Source organism: Saimiri boliviensis, chromosome 21 (genome assembly GCF_048565385.1).
Source record: "Saimiri boliviensis isolate mSaiBol1 chromosome 21, mSaiBol1.pri, whole genome shotgun sequence".
Classification (NCBI taxonomy): domain Eukaryota; kingdom Metazoa; phylum Chordata; class Mammalia; order Primates; family Cebidae; genus Saimiri; species Saimiri boliviensis.
Window position 1 is genome coordinate 8189514 of NC_133469.1, and position 14226 is coordinate 8203739.

At 45.4% G+C, this 14226-nt stretch overlaps 1 protein-coding gene across 1 annotated transcript in view; it reads left to right on the forward strand.

The window, feature by feature from the left end:
* Positions 1-2787: 2787 nt before the first annotated feature.
* Positions 2788-14226, forward strand: part of MOV10L1 (Mov10 like RNA helicase 1) — a 66573-nt gene continuing 55134 nt past the window's right edge. The window contains exons 1-3 of the mRNA XM_003932771.3: positions 2788-2884; positions 4579-4763; positions 13687-13846. Coding sequence (XP_003932820.1) covers positions 2788-2884; positions 4579-4763; positions 13687-13846 — 442 coding nt within the window. The remainder of the gene's footprint in view (positions 2885-4578; positions 4764-13686; positions 13847-14226) is intronic.

The following is a 14226-nucleotide window of genomic DNA, read 5'->3' on the forward strand; positions in this document are numbered from 1 at the left end:
GCCCTTCCTCCCTCTGCCTGCTGATGTCCCATCATCCGTAAACATTCAACAGACATTTCCGTGGTGGACAGAGAAGTGGACGTCCTTCCTACAGGCTGTTTACATTCAGGATAAACAAATCAGTGTGTTATACAGCGACATGGTTTGCCTGTGTCCCCACCCAAATCTCATCTTGAATTGTAATTCCCATAATCTCCACGTGTCGTGGGAGGGACCTGGTGAAAGGTAATTGAATCATGGGGGTGGTTACCCCCATGCTGCTGTTTTCCTGATAGTGAGTTCTCACGAGATCTGATGGTCTTATAAGGGGCTTTTCCCCCTTTTGCTTGGGACTTCTCCTTCCTGCCATCTTGTGAAGAAGGACATGTTTGCTTCCCCTTCCACCATGATTGTAAGTTTCCTGAGGCCTCCTCAGCCCTGTGGAACTGTGAGTCAATTAAACCTCTTTCCTTTGTAAACACTTGACTCTGAAATTACCCAGTCTTGGGTATGTCCTTATAGCAGCATGAGAACAGACTAATACATACAGTGACATGTGACTTCCTCAATGAGGGAAGAGAAGTCAGGGGAGAGAAATGAGGGACTGTTTGCAGGGGCCAGGGCAGGCCTCAGTGAGAAGGAGGCAGGGAGGGGAGGCTGACAGAGCTGGAGCAAAGACCACAGGTGGAGGAGGGCAGGAGAGGACCACACAAGGCGGGTGCAGGTGGGACATCAGGGTGCCAGCATCTGTGGGTGTGGAGACGAATCTGCTTTGACTCTGATTATATATATATTTCCCCCAGGCTGGAGTGCAGTGGCGCAATCTCGGCTCACTGTAACCTCGGCCTCTCCAGTTCAAGTGATTCTCCTGCCTCAGGCTCCTGAGTAGCTGGAATTACAGGAGCATGCCACCACACTCAGCTAATTTTTGTATTTTTAGTAGAGATGGGATTTTGCCATGTTGGCCAAGCTGGTCTCCAACTCCTGACCTCATGTGATCCACCCACCTTGGCCTCACAAACTGTAAAGATATTTTTAAAATAGAGAAAAATCAATGAAATCAAGAGGTGATTTTTTTTAAAAAAGAAATAAAATTGATAAGTATAGACTGCTCAACGAAAATGAGAGTGATGAGATAAATTGCCTATGTCAAGAATGAAGGATGGCTCATCATTATGGACCATATAGACATTAAAAAAATAAAAAGGATATATTCTGAACAACTTTATGTCAATAATCTCACATCCAATAATTGATCACATTCCTTAAAAGACAGAAATTACCAAAGTTACTCAACATTACCTTGATCACTTGACTAGCCTCTAGCTGATGCAGAAGTGAATTTCTCATTAAAAACCTTCCCACAAAGAAAACTTGAAGCCCAGATAGGTTCCCTGGTGAATACTACCACAATTTCAGTGAATAAGTTACACCATCCTACTCCCAGGTCACTGCAGGCCCAGCTTAAACCAACCCCAAACCAGCCAGAGACAGAAAATGGGAGGTGGGCCACAGAGCAATCTGCTTCTCCAGCACCATCCCCAACCCTGCACAAAACCTTAGATGCTGAGTCGGGCAGTACACAAAAGGAGAACGAATCGTGACAGGGTTTTCCCAGGAGAGCAAAGCAATGTAATTCCCTCTACAGGCTGAAATTAAAAACTACAGGATCATTTGAATAGATGCAGAAAATCGTTGCAGAAAATTTCGCACCCTCTCATGAGAACTCTTGAGAAAATAGGACAAGAGGGAACTTCCTCAAGTTGATAAAGAACACCAACAACTCTTTCCCTGCCACCCAGTCCTGCAGAGGCGGAGACTTGGGTGCATTCAAAACTGGGCTTCACCCGTGAACCACCAAAGTGGCGGAAGAAGGCAGTGCTGCTGGAGGTGTAGTGGACGTTAATGCTGCTTTACAAGAAGAGCTAAAGACCACCCACGATGGCCTAGCACGTGGAGTTCCCGGAGCGGCCAAAGCCTTAGACAAGCGCCGAGCCCAACTGTGACGAGCCTACGGATGGATGTCAAGTTGGTGGAGGCCCTTTGTGCTGAACACCAAATCAACCTAATTAAGGTTGATGACCGCAAGAAACTAGGGGACTGGGCAGGCGTCTGTGAAACTGACAGAGGGGGGAAACCCCCGAAGTGGTTGGTTGCAGTTGCATAGTAGTTAAGGACTATGGGAAGGAGTCTCAGACCAAGGATGTCAGGGAAGTGTATTGTACTTCATATGCAAGAAATGAAGAAATAGGCTGGATGTGGTGGCTCATGCCTGTAATCCGAGCACTTAGGAGGCCAAGGCAGGTGGATCATCTGAGGTTGGGAGTTCAAGACCAGCCTGACCAACATGGTAAAACCACGTCTTAAAAAAAGAAAAAAATATAAAAATAGAAAATTAAAAAATGAAGAAACAAATCTTTGGCTCACAAAAGAAAAAAAAGAACACCAACAAAAAACGACTCCTAACATCACTCTGGGCAGTGAAATATACACTTTTCCCTGAGGTGTGGGTGGCGTGGAGGGGGACCCGCCTGAAGCCCCGCCCACCACGTGAGCCTCTCCCCCCTACACTGGAAGCCCCGCCCACCCAGGATGACATCATTCCCACCAGGCATCTCGCCTCATCAAGCGCTGCTAGGCGTCAACCGCTGACCTCTAACCGCTACGGGTCGCGGCTAGCTCCTGCGCCGACCCCCAAGGCGCATGCGCAGGCGCAACGACCCCCCCCTCCTCCATTGGTCGCCGGCGGCGGGAGCGGTGAGGACGCGTGCGGGCGGCGGCTGAGGCAGCCGAAGCCGGGCGCGGGTCATGCTGAGCCTCGCGGCCAAGCTGGTGGCCTTCTTCTGGAGGACGGCCGACGCCCCCAGAGAGGAAGCTGGGCAAAAGGAGCCCGAGCTCGCGGAAGGTGCCTCGCGGGAAGGGCGGGGCGGCCGGGTGGGAGGCGGGTCCCGGGCCCTCGTGTATGGGCCACGAGGGAGCTGCCACCAGAGGTGTTTGAGTGCAGCGGGGGAGGCGGGAGACGCTGGGCGCGGCCTTCCCCGGACTCCGCTCGTTCCCCTCTGGCCTTTGGAGGCGTCCAGCTCCACCAGCACCACACCGCTCTGGGCTCTCGTTCTCCGTGAGGTCTCACGGATGTCACCAGGCCCTCTTTGTGTTTTGATGCCGACCAGCTGCCGAGGCGTGTTTCCGTGTCTGTCTTCCCTGCCCGCAGCGTCACCGGCAGTTGTGTGCCTGGAAAGCCCCGAAAAACATTGCCCGGCCGACTTCGGCCTGTCCGTTCAAAACGCGCGGCGCACACGTACGCCTTTTCTTTGCCTTGTTTTCAAGCCCGTCTTCCTAAAGCCCGGGATTCGATGGGATTCCTGCCTGGTTGATTCCTGCTGAGGCTCCCCCCACCCAACATGGAGCCTCACTCTGCTGCCCAGGCTGGAGTGCCCTGGCACGAGCTTGGCTCATTGCAACCTCCACCTCCCGGGTTCAAGCGAGTCTCCTGCCTCAGCCTCCCAAGTATCTGGGACTACAGGTGCCAAACACCATGCCTGGTTAATTTTTGTATTTTTAGTAGAGACGGGGTTTCACCATGTTGGTCAGGCTTGTGTCGAACTCCGTCTCAGGTGATCACCCGCCTTGGCCTCCCAAAGTGCAGGGATTACAGGCGTGAGCCACCAAGCATGGCCTTTCTCGAGGTTCTGATGGCTTCTCCCGATGTTTCCTTTTGTGGGAATGGAATCCACAGTAGTGGGTCCCTAGTTGCCTTCTGTGAGAGCAGCCAGGAGCAGGCTTCAGGAGGGGAGCTTCCTGCTGCAGGCAGCATGTTAAGGGCCTCTGGATCCGTAGGGGCTGACGCTGTGTTACCTGGAGCACTTGCTTTGCAGATCTGGGTCTCATATGTAGAACACTCAGCGATAGCTGGAGCTCCAGCTCATGGCAGCGCTAAGATCCCATGCCAACCGTGGCTGGGAAGCTGCAGGAAAGGTGCGTTCAGGACTCAGGACTGTGGCTGCTGCAGTGGCCAGATGGCTGAGGGCATATGCTGCTCCTGGGCGAGACTTGCCTGCCCAGCCCTGAACCTCTTCCAGCACCATGTTTATTGAGATTCTTCAGTCTTCTGAGGCTGCTGCTGATGGCGATGAAAGAAGATAATCGATACTACTAGTAACCCAGATGCTGATATAAGTACAATTTACATAGCACTTAACCCATGTCAGCCACACAGAGGTCCATACATGCACGTGTGTTCTGGCAGCTCCCTTGGGTAGTGACAATAAGTCTGCATCTTACAGATGGCAACAGGCCCAGAGTAGTTAGGGACCTAGTCTAGGGTTCACCAACGGCAATAGAAGAGCTAGGAGTCAAACCCACTCAGTCTAGCTGTGGAGTCTGAGCTGTCACCTCCACAGCCATTGCCTGTGCCCTTCAGAGGAAACTGGGCTGCCTGCCTCCAAACACAGCACTCTGATGGGATTCTCTGTGTCTCATGTGCAGCCCATTAGGCTCCAGTCCATCATGGAGGCTTGTGCCCTCTTGCTCTGGTGGGGCTTCTCTGTAGCATGCGCTTGCTTTTATAGCCAAGATAACCTCTTTGTTTACCCATCTCAGGTGACACTAAGCTGAAAACTGTACGGGGTGTCGTGACAAGGTACTGCAGCGATTATGGCATGATTGATGATTTGATCTACTTCTCCAGTGTTGCTGTGACTAGCAAAGTGCTTCTGAATGTTGGACAGGAAGTGATTGCAGTTGTGGAAGAAAATAAAGTGTCCAGTGGACTGAAAGCAATTAGGGTAAGGTCTGAGTTCATGTGGGAACAGTCGTTCTTCACCACGGCGCTTTGTGTTGCTTTCCTTGGGTTCAGTTGATCAGACATGACCTGGCCAAGGGAGAAAGAGTGGAATATATCTTCAAGGGGGGTGCTTTTGTTCTTTATGATTTCTGTTTTTAAAATAGACTGGGTACAGTGGCTCACACCTGTAATTCCAGCACTTTGGAAGGCTGAGGCAGGCATATCACTTGAGTTCAGGAGTTGGAGACCAGCCTGGGCACCATGGTGAAACCTCGTCTCTACAAAAAAACCCAGAAAAATTACCCTGGTGTAGTGGCACGTGCCACTATAGTCAGTCCCAGCTATGTGGGAGGCTGAGGCAAGAGGATCACTTGAGTCCAGAAGATCTTACTTTCTTGGCAATTTAATGGTTATCACCAAAGTAACATCAATAATATAGTAAGTTATGCTCTTAGGAGCAGAATGAGAGACTGTGCTTAATTTGCACTTAAGCCTTAAGTACATTAACTTTTCATATTTTTTCTATGAATTATTTTTGTGTCTTTTGTCCACATTTTTGTTGAGTTCAGCTTTTCCTCTTGTTAAATTAGAGCTTTTTAAGGAAAATTATTATATGAAAGTGTTAATGTTTTCCCCAGGATTATCTTTGACTGTATTTCATAGTTTCATTTTTTGTAGTCAAATATGTCTCTTTTCCATGTAACTTTTGGGTGCTCTAAGAAGCCTTAGGGAACGCTTCTTATTCCCAATATTCACATTTTACTCTGAAAATTGTTTATTGACAATTAGAAATTTTTTTAAAAGAATTTTGAGACAGAGCCTTGCACTGTCACCTAGGCTGGAGTATAGTGGTGTGATTATAGCTCACTGCAGCCTCGAACTCCTGGGCTCAGGCTATCCTTTCACCTCAGCCTCCCGAGTAACTAGGACCACAGGTACACACCATCACACCTGATTAATTTTTTAAATTTTCTGTAGAAGTGGTGTCTCACTGTGTTGCGTATGCTGATCTGAAACTCCTGGCCTCAAGTGATCCTTCCACCTTGGCCTCCCAAAGTGTTGGGATTACAGGCATAAACCACCATGCCTGGCCTGTTTATTGATATTTAACTATTTGACCTGCCTGGAACTTATTTTGGTGCACAGACTGAGAGAGGGAACCAGACATTGCTTTCCAAATGGCTAGCCAGTCATCTGAGTTGCTCACTCTTTCCCTGCTGATTTGTGCTGATTTGGAAAATCCCTTACACGTGCATCAGAATCCCACCTGCATGTGATGCGGTCCCGATGCTTGTACAGGAGCACCATGGCAGGGTTGCTGCAATAGGTGGTGAGCAGGTTTCACTTCCTTGCTCTTCTTAGCAGATGGTGTTTTTCTGGCTCTTCACATGTTCTGGATGAATTTGGGAATCTTTTTGTTTCTCCTCTTCTGCCCAGATTTGCTTTGGATGGCACTGAGTTTATGGATTTCATTTAGAATAATTGATATTTGGGTCATGTGGAGTCTTCTCCAACCACAGATTATGTCTGTCCATTAATTTAAGTCTTTCTTTATATTCTTTTTATAGTTTAATGGCTTTATTTAGGTTCTGTAAATTTCTTAAGTTTATTTTCAGTGGTTTTTATATGTTCTATTATCAACATCGTTTTCTTTTTTTTTTTTTTTTTTTTTTTTTTTTTGAGATGGAGTTTCACTCTTGTTACCCAGGCTGGAGTGCAATGGCGCGATCTCGGCTCACCGCAACCTCCGCCTCCTGGGTTCAGGCAATTCTCCTGCCTCAGCCTCCTGAGTAGCTGGGATTACAGGCACGCGCCAACATGCCCAGCTAATTTTTTGTATTTTTAGTAGAGACGGGGTTTCACTATGGTGACCAGGATGGTCTCGATCTCTTGACCTCGTGATCCACCCACCTCGGCCTCCCAAAGTGCTGGGATTATAGGCTTTAGCCACCGTGCCCGGCCTCAACATCGTTTTCTATTGTGTTTTCAAATTAATCTTTTCTTCCTATGTGAGAAAACTTTTGATTTTTAAATGTAATTTGGAACTTGGCAAACTTATTGAGCTCTTAACTACTTTTTAAAAATGCTTGAGATGGGCCGGGTGCGGTGGCTCACGCCTATAATCCCAGCACTTTGGGAGGCTGAAGCGGGTGGATCACAAGATCGAGAGATTGAGACCATCCTGGTCAACATGTTGAAACCCTGTCTCTACTAAAAATACAAAAATTAGCTGTGCATGGTGGCGCACACTATAGTCCCAGCTACTCAGGAGGCTGAGGCAGGAGAGTTGCTTGAACCCAGGAGGCGGAGGTTGCGGTGAACCGAGATCGCGCCATTGCACTCCAGCCTGGGTAACAAGAATGAAACTCCGTCTCAAAAAAAAAAATTTGAGATGGCCGGGCGTGGTAGCTCATACCTATAATCCCAGCACTTTGGGAGGCCAAGGCAGATGGATCATCTGAGGTCAGGAGTTCAAGACCAGCCTGACCAACACGGTGAAACCCATCTCTACTACAAGTATAAAATTAGCTGAGCGTGGTGGCACACACCTGTAGTCCCAGCTACTCGGGAGGCTGAGACAGGAGAATCACATGAACCTGGGAGGTGGAGGCTGCAGTGGGCCGAGATCGCACCACTACTCTCCAGCCTGGGCAAGAGAGAGCAAGACTCCATCTAAAATAAAATAAAATGCTTGAGATGTACTTTATTATGCTATTATGGTTAGTACTATAATGCTTAATACCATCTTTCTCAAATTAAAAAATAATGCATACCCAACAAAATAATTCAGAGTCTAGAATTCCATCATTCATTGTGGTAGCCACCACCCATATGCAGCTGTTTAAATTTATTAAAGCTAAAGGCAACTTACAGCCAGGCCTGGTGGCATAAACCTGTAGTCCCAGCTACTCAGGAGGCTGAGGCAGAAGTTCGAGACCAGCCTGGACACAGAGACACTGTCTCTTAAAAAAAAAAAAAAATTAAAATTATTTCCTAGGTGTCATTGGCCACATTTCAAGTGCTAAGTAAAGCTAGTGACTGCCAAATCGGGCAGCACACATAGAGAACATTTCTCTCAGCTCTGGCTTAGAGACTGTGAAATGAAAAGTGGAAGAGCCTCCCTCCATGTTCTCACGTGCACTTTGATGCTGCAGACCTGATGCTCTTCTGGGATTGTTTTTACCTTATCTGGGAGGTACTTGAGTCACTTGAACAATATGCCTGTATCTTTTATTAATTCACCAGTGTTAGTATTTATGGACTTCATTGTGAGAGCTGTAGAACTGGCTCATTCACACTACCCTGTCTTTTCCTCTCTCTATTTTTTAATTGTATTTTTTCCTTCAGAGAATTCCTTTTGAACTTGAAATTATACCATAACCCTTGTGTTTTTATGTGTATTTACTCTGGATTCAGAATCTTACAAAGGGGATCTTGAACCCAGAACCTGTGAGGATGATGCTTACCTGGTTCTCTGAGCTGTGGTCATGTAGCGCACACAGCCTTCCAAAGCAAGTTCTCGTACCAGATTCCCATTGATTTTAAGACACACCATTAATTTGATAATGAAAATCAAAAATGGAAACATAGGTTGTGAGACTCATTCTGATCTGAGAAATGTGAAAATGTGGACAGACTGGCCCCTGGGTATCCAGCAAGTCCCAGTCCTGTTGGTGGTCAGCTGCCCTTTACTTGCTCCATCTTAGCAGGGACCTTTTTTGGTGTGGTAAAGAGTGTACTCTCTACTCACAATTCTTGCTTTTATAAATTAGTAATAGATTTTTCATGTACTTTTCAGTATCTTCATGATGATCCCACAGTTTTTATCCCTTTGAACTTTTAATATGGTGGAAAATATGAACAGTTTCTGTATTGTGAACCATTCTCACTTGATGAGAATGATCCCCTTTGGTATAAACTTGAATGTCCTTTTGGATTTATTTATATTTTATTTATTATTTTTATTTATGTATTTTATTTATTTGGATTTATTTTTTATCTTTTTATTTTCTTGTGGTAAAATATGCGTAATAAACCATTTTAACCCTACTTAAGTGGAGGTTCAGTAGCATTTAACATGTTGACATTGTCGTGCAGCCACCACCACAGTCTGTCTTCAGAACTTTTTCAGCATCCCAGTAGACACTTTGTGCCCATTAAACAGTGCGTCAGTGTTCTACTTTGTCTCTATGGAGTTGCCTGTTCTACCTCATATAAGTGGAATCATCCATGTGGCTATTTGACTTGTTTTCAAGATTTGCCCATATAGTATATATCAAAAGTTAATTCTTTTTTATGGCTGAGTAATATTCCATTGTGTGAATAAATGACATTTTATTTCTCCATTCATCTGTTTTTTTTTTTTTTTTTTTTTTTTTTGAGACGGAGTTTTGCTCTTGTCACCCAGGCTGGAGTGCAATGGCGCGATTTCGGCTCACCGGAACCTCTGCCTCCTGGGTTCAGGCAATTCTCCTGCCTCAGCCTCCTGAGTAGCTGGGATTACAGGCACGCGCCACCATGCCCAGCTAATTTTTTGTATTTTTTTTTTTTTTGAGACGGAGTTTCGCTCTTATTACCCAGGCTGGAGTGCAATGGCGTGATCTAATTTTTTGTATTTTTAGTAGAGTCGGGGTTTCACCATGTTGACCAGGTTGGTCTCGATCTCTCGACCTTGTGATCCACCCGCCTCGGCCTCCCAAAGTGCTGGGATTACAGGCTTGAGCCACCGCCCCCGGCCTCCATTCATCTGTTGATGGACACTTGGATTGTTTCTACCTTTTGGTTATGTGAATTGTGCTGCCATGAACAAGTGTCTGTTTGAGTCCCTGTTTGGTTCTTTTGGGGCTACGCCTAGGAAGAGAGTTGCTGGCCCATGTGCTAAGTGTAGGTTTGACTTTGTGAGGAACCCAGTGTTTTCCACAGCAGCTGCACCATTTTATGTTCCCACCAACAGTGCATGAGGCTTCCACTTTCTTTGTATCCTTGCCAACACTTGCTGCTTTCTTTATTTTTCTTTTGACCATAGCTGTTCCTCACAGATGTGAGGTAGTATCTCACTGTGGTTTTGATTTGCATTTCCATAATGGAGGGCATTTTTTCATGTGCTTATTGGTCATCCATGTGTCTTCTTTGGAGAAATGTCTATTCAAATCATTTGCCCGTTTTAAAATTGGGTTGTTTTCTTGTTGAGTTGTAGGAATTCTGTATATATTCTGGATATTAATCTCTCATCAGACACATGATTTGCAAATATTTTCTCTCATTCTATCAATTGTCTTTTCACTTTCTTTGATGCACAGATGTTTTAAATTTTGATGGAAATCTAATTTGTCTATTGTATTGCCTATACTCCTGATGTCACACTTGAGATTGACTAATCCAAGATCATGAAAAGTTTTTTCTGCTAAGAGTTTTATAGTTTTTGCTTTTAAATTTAAGTCTTTGATTCATTAAAAAAAATATTTTTTGAGACAGGATCTCACTTTGTCAGCTAGGCTGGGGTACAGCACCACAATCACAGCTCACTGCAGCCCCAGCCTCTCAGGCTGAAGTGATCCTTCTACCTCAGCCACCTGAGCAGCTGGGACTACAGGTGTGTGCCACCACACCCAATTTTTGTAGTTTTTATAGAGATGGGGTCTCCCTATGTTGCCCAGGCTGGTCTCGAACTCCTGGACTCAAGTGATCTGCCTACCTCAGCCTTCCAAAGTGCTGGGATTGTAGGTGTGAGCCACCATGCCTGGCTTCTTTATTCCATTTTGAGTTAATATCTGTGTATGTTATAAGATGAGGGTCTAACTTCATTATTTTGCCCATGGTAATTTTCCCAGCACTGGTGTGTTTTTGTTTTTTTTTTTAAGACCTCATAATTGCAGTTTATTGAATGGTCCTTGTCAAAAATCAATTGACTACATATGCAAGGGTTTATTTCTGGGCTCTCCTTATTATTCCATTGGTTTATATTTCTGTACTTAGAGTGGTGCCACACTTGTTTGATAACTGTAGCTTTGTAGGAAGTTTTGAAATCAGGAGGTATGAGACCTTCAGTTTGTTACTCCTTTTCAAGACCGTTTTGGCTATTCATGGTCCGTTGAGATTCCATTAAAACTTGGCCGGGCGCGGTGGCTCAAGCCTGTAATCCCAGCACTTTGGGAGGCCGAGGCGGGTGGATCACGAGGTCGATAGATCGAGACCATCCTGGTCAACATGGTGAAACCCCGTCTCTACTAAAAATACAAAAAATTAGCTGGGCATGGTGGCACGTGCCTGTAATCCCAGCTACTCAGGAGGCTGAGGCAGGAGAATTGCCTGAACCCAGGAGGCGGAGGTTGCAGTGAGCCGAGATCACGCCATTGCACTCCAGCCTGGGTTTCAAGAGTGAAACTCCGTCTCAAAAAAAAAAACAAAACTTTAGAATGGGTTTCTCTATTTATGTAAAAATAGACCCATAGGATTTCTAGGGATTGTGTTGAATTTGTTGGGTTTTTTGTTTGTTCGTTGTTTGAGATAAGAGTCTTACTCTGTCACCCAGGATGGAGGCTCACTGCAATCTCCGCCTCCCAGGTTCAAGCAGTTCTCATGCCTTGGCCTCCCAAATAGCTGGGACCACAGGTGCTTGCTACCACACCCAGCTAATTTTTTTTTGTGTTTTTAGTAGAGATGGGATTTCAACATGTAAGCCAGGCTGGTCTTGAACTCCTGACCTCTCAGCCTCCCAAAGTGCTGGAATTACAGGCATGAGCCACAACACCCATCCTAAATTTGTATAATAGATCACTTTGGGTAGTATTGTCATCTTAATAATTAAGTCATAAGATTGTCATCTTAATAATATTAAGTTTTCCAATTCACGAACATAGTTGTCTTGCTGTTTATTGAGGTATTTAATTCATTCATTAGTGTCACTGTGTGAGTCTTCCATCTCGTTAGTTAGGTTGCTAAGTGTTCCATTCTTAGGAATTAACCTGTTGACCTAACAGTGCTGTCATAAATTGTTTTCTCTTTTTTTTGGAATCGTTTTTCTTGATTTCTTTTTCGGATTTTTCATTACAAATGTATGGAAAAAAACTGATTTTTGTGTTTTGACTTTGTGTCCTGTGCTGGATTCATTTATTAGCTCTGGCCATTTTTTAAAATCTGTGTGTGTGGAATCTAATTTAGAGTTTTCCACAGATAAGATCCTTCCATCTGTGAGTAAAAATAATTATATTACTAATCTGACAATTTGAAAGCCTTGAAGTAAGCATGGGTATCCTTACCTGCTTCCCCACTTTAGGGGAAAGAAAGCTTTCGGCCTTTCACCATTGAGTGTGGTGTTTGTTGTGGGTTCTTTATTTATGGCTTTTCTTGTGTTGAAGAGATTTCCTGCTCTTCCTTATAGGGTCCAGCCCTCTAGGGTTCTGTGAGCCCCTTCCTGTTGGTGCAGAGACAAAAAACTGTAGAAATAAAAGACATAGACACAGAGATAGAGAAAAGAGTTTGGGCTCGCGGATCCACCGCCAACCAAAGCACAGAGACCTGCAGTGGCACCGAGTGCCTGGACACTCTGACTTTTGAGTACAAAGCAGTGGGCAGGGAAGGTAGGGTGAGGTAATGGTGGTCGGTGATAGGTCAGGTAAATCATGTGTCTTGAAGATAGGGGGCCTAGGACTTTCACGTAGCCAAGGCGAGGAGAAAACCTAATACATCAGCGCTCTTTGCATATTTGTCAGAGATGTCAAGGACACTAAGATTATGTTACTATTGTAATTACTATCTTTTAAGAAAAAGAGAAACCAGGTGCAGAAGCGGGGCATGAGAGTAGACATGGAACGTGACCACTGAAGCCAGCAACACATAGAGACAGTTAAGCCCCCAGATGTCTGCGGGCCTCCCTGACAGCTGCCAGGCCTTGCCACAAGAACTTGGAGAAGCCATTTTCTCCTAACTTCCCCAGGAAGGAGGTGTCTCGGTCATTTTGGACATCTCCTCCTAAACTGGCTAAACAGCGGGCACTTCCACAGCGCTGGCGCTGCCGCACAGCCGAGGCGCCCTCCAGCAGCCCTATGTGGGCGTGACAGGGCTTGGAGCATCTTGCCTTAGGATCACTTTGTTCACAATGTCACTTCAGTTCCGTGCTTCATAACCCAATAGTCATTAGTAAAATTAAAGGTTATTTTGAGTATATATCTTTATGATTATAAGTAACTATAAGATTATATATGATTATATAAAGGAATAACTGTGTGCCTACATTTCTAATTATTTCGTAAGTCAATATTTATATGGGAACAGGGTGAGGCTTCAGACCCTTGCCCCGGCATTTGCAGGTTTCCCCCCCTACGCTTCCTAGTTTATTGAATGTTTGTGTCATAAAAAGGTGTTGATTTTATCAAATGCTTTTTGTACATCAGTTGAGATAATCGTGTTTTTTTTTTTCCTTCATCCTATCAATGTGATATGTTGACTGATTTTCATATATTGAAACACTTTTGCATTCTGGGATAAATGCCACATAGTAATGGTGTGTAATCCTTTTAACATGCTGCTGCATTTGCTTTGATAACATTTTGTTGAGGATTATTGCATTGGTGTTCATAAGGGATTGCTATAGACTCAACATTGGTATCCCCAAAATTTGCGTGTTGAAATCCTTACCCCAGTGTGATGTTATTAGGAGGCTGTGGTGGGTGATTAGGTCACGAGGGCAGAGCCCTTATGAAACATACCCCAGAGAACCCCTTTGCCCTTTCTGCCACGTGAGAATGCAGCAGGAAGACACCCTCTATGAACCAGGAAGAGGGCCCTCACCAGACCCGGAATCTGCCAGGGCATTGATCTTGGACTTCTAGCCCTAATGGACCCAGACAGGCATATCAGCCTGTAGTTTGCATTTCTTATAGTCCTTGTATTATGGTTTAAAGAGCTGTTTGTTTGTTTTACAGGTAGAAGCTGTCTCTGATAAGTGGGAAGATGACAGCAGAAACCATGACAGTCCCTCAGACTCCGGCCCCCGAGTGTTGATTGGCTGTGTGACTTCCATGATGGAGGGCGCAGGCTGTATCAGTCAGACCACGTACTTCTCTCTGGAGAATGTGTGTGAAGGTATGCGAGAGGGGTCTATGTTTACATTTAAAATTAGGTTTTGTCTTTTAAAGAGTTGTTACTGGGCCAGGCATGGTGGCTCATGCCTGTAATCCCAGCACTTTGTCAGGCCAAGACGGCAGGATCGCTTGAGCCCGGAGTTGGAGGCTGCAGTGAGCTATGAACCGGCTGCTACACTCCAGCCGGGATAACAGGACACAGCCCTGGCTCTAGATTTGCAATGGCTACACACATCATTGAAGGGATCAGCTTTGGGCATGCTTTGTTTGTTGAGAGGCTTTGGGGATTAGAGTAGCTTCCCCAGGTGCAGGTTTCACACAGAGGCATCTGGATATTGAGTAAACTTTGGAAGACGGGACCAGGTCACTGGTTTTTTGTTT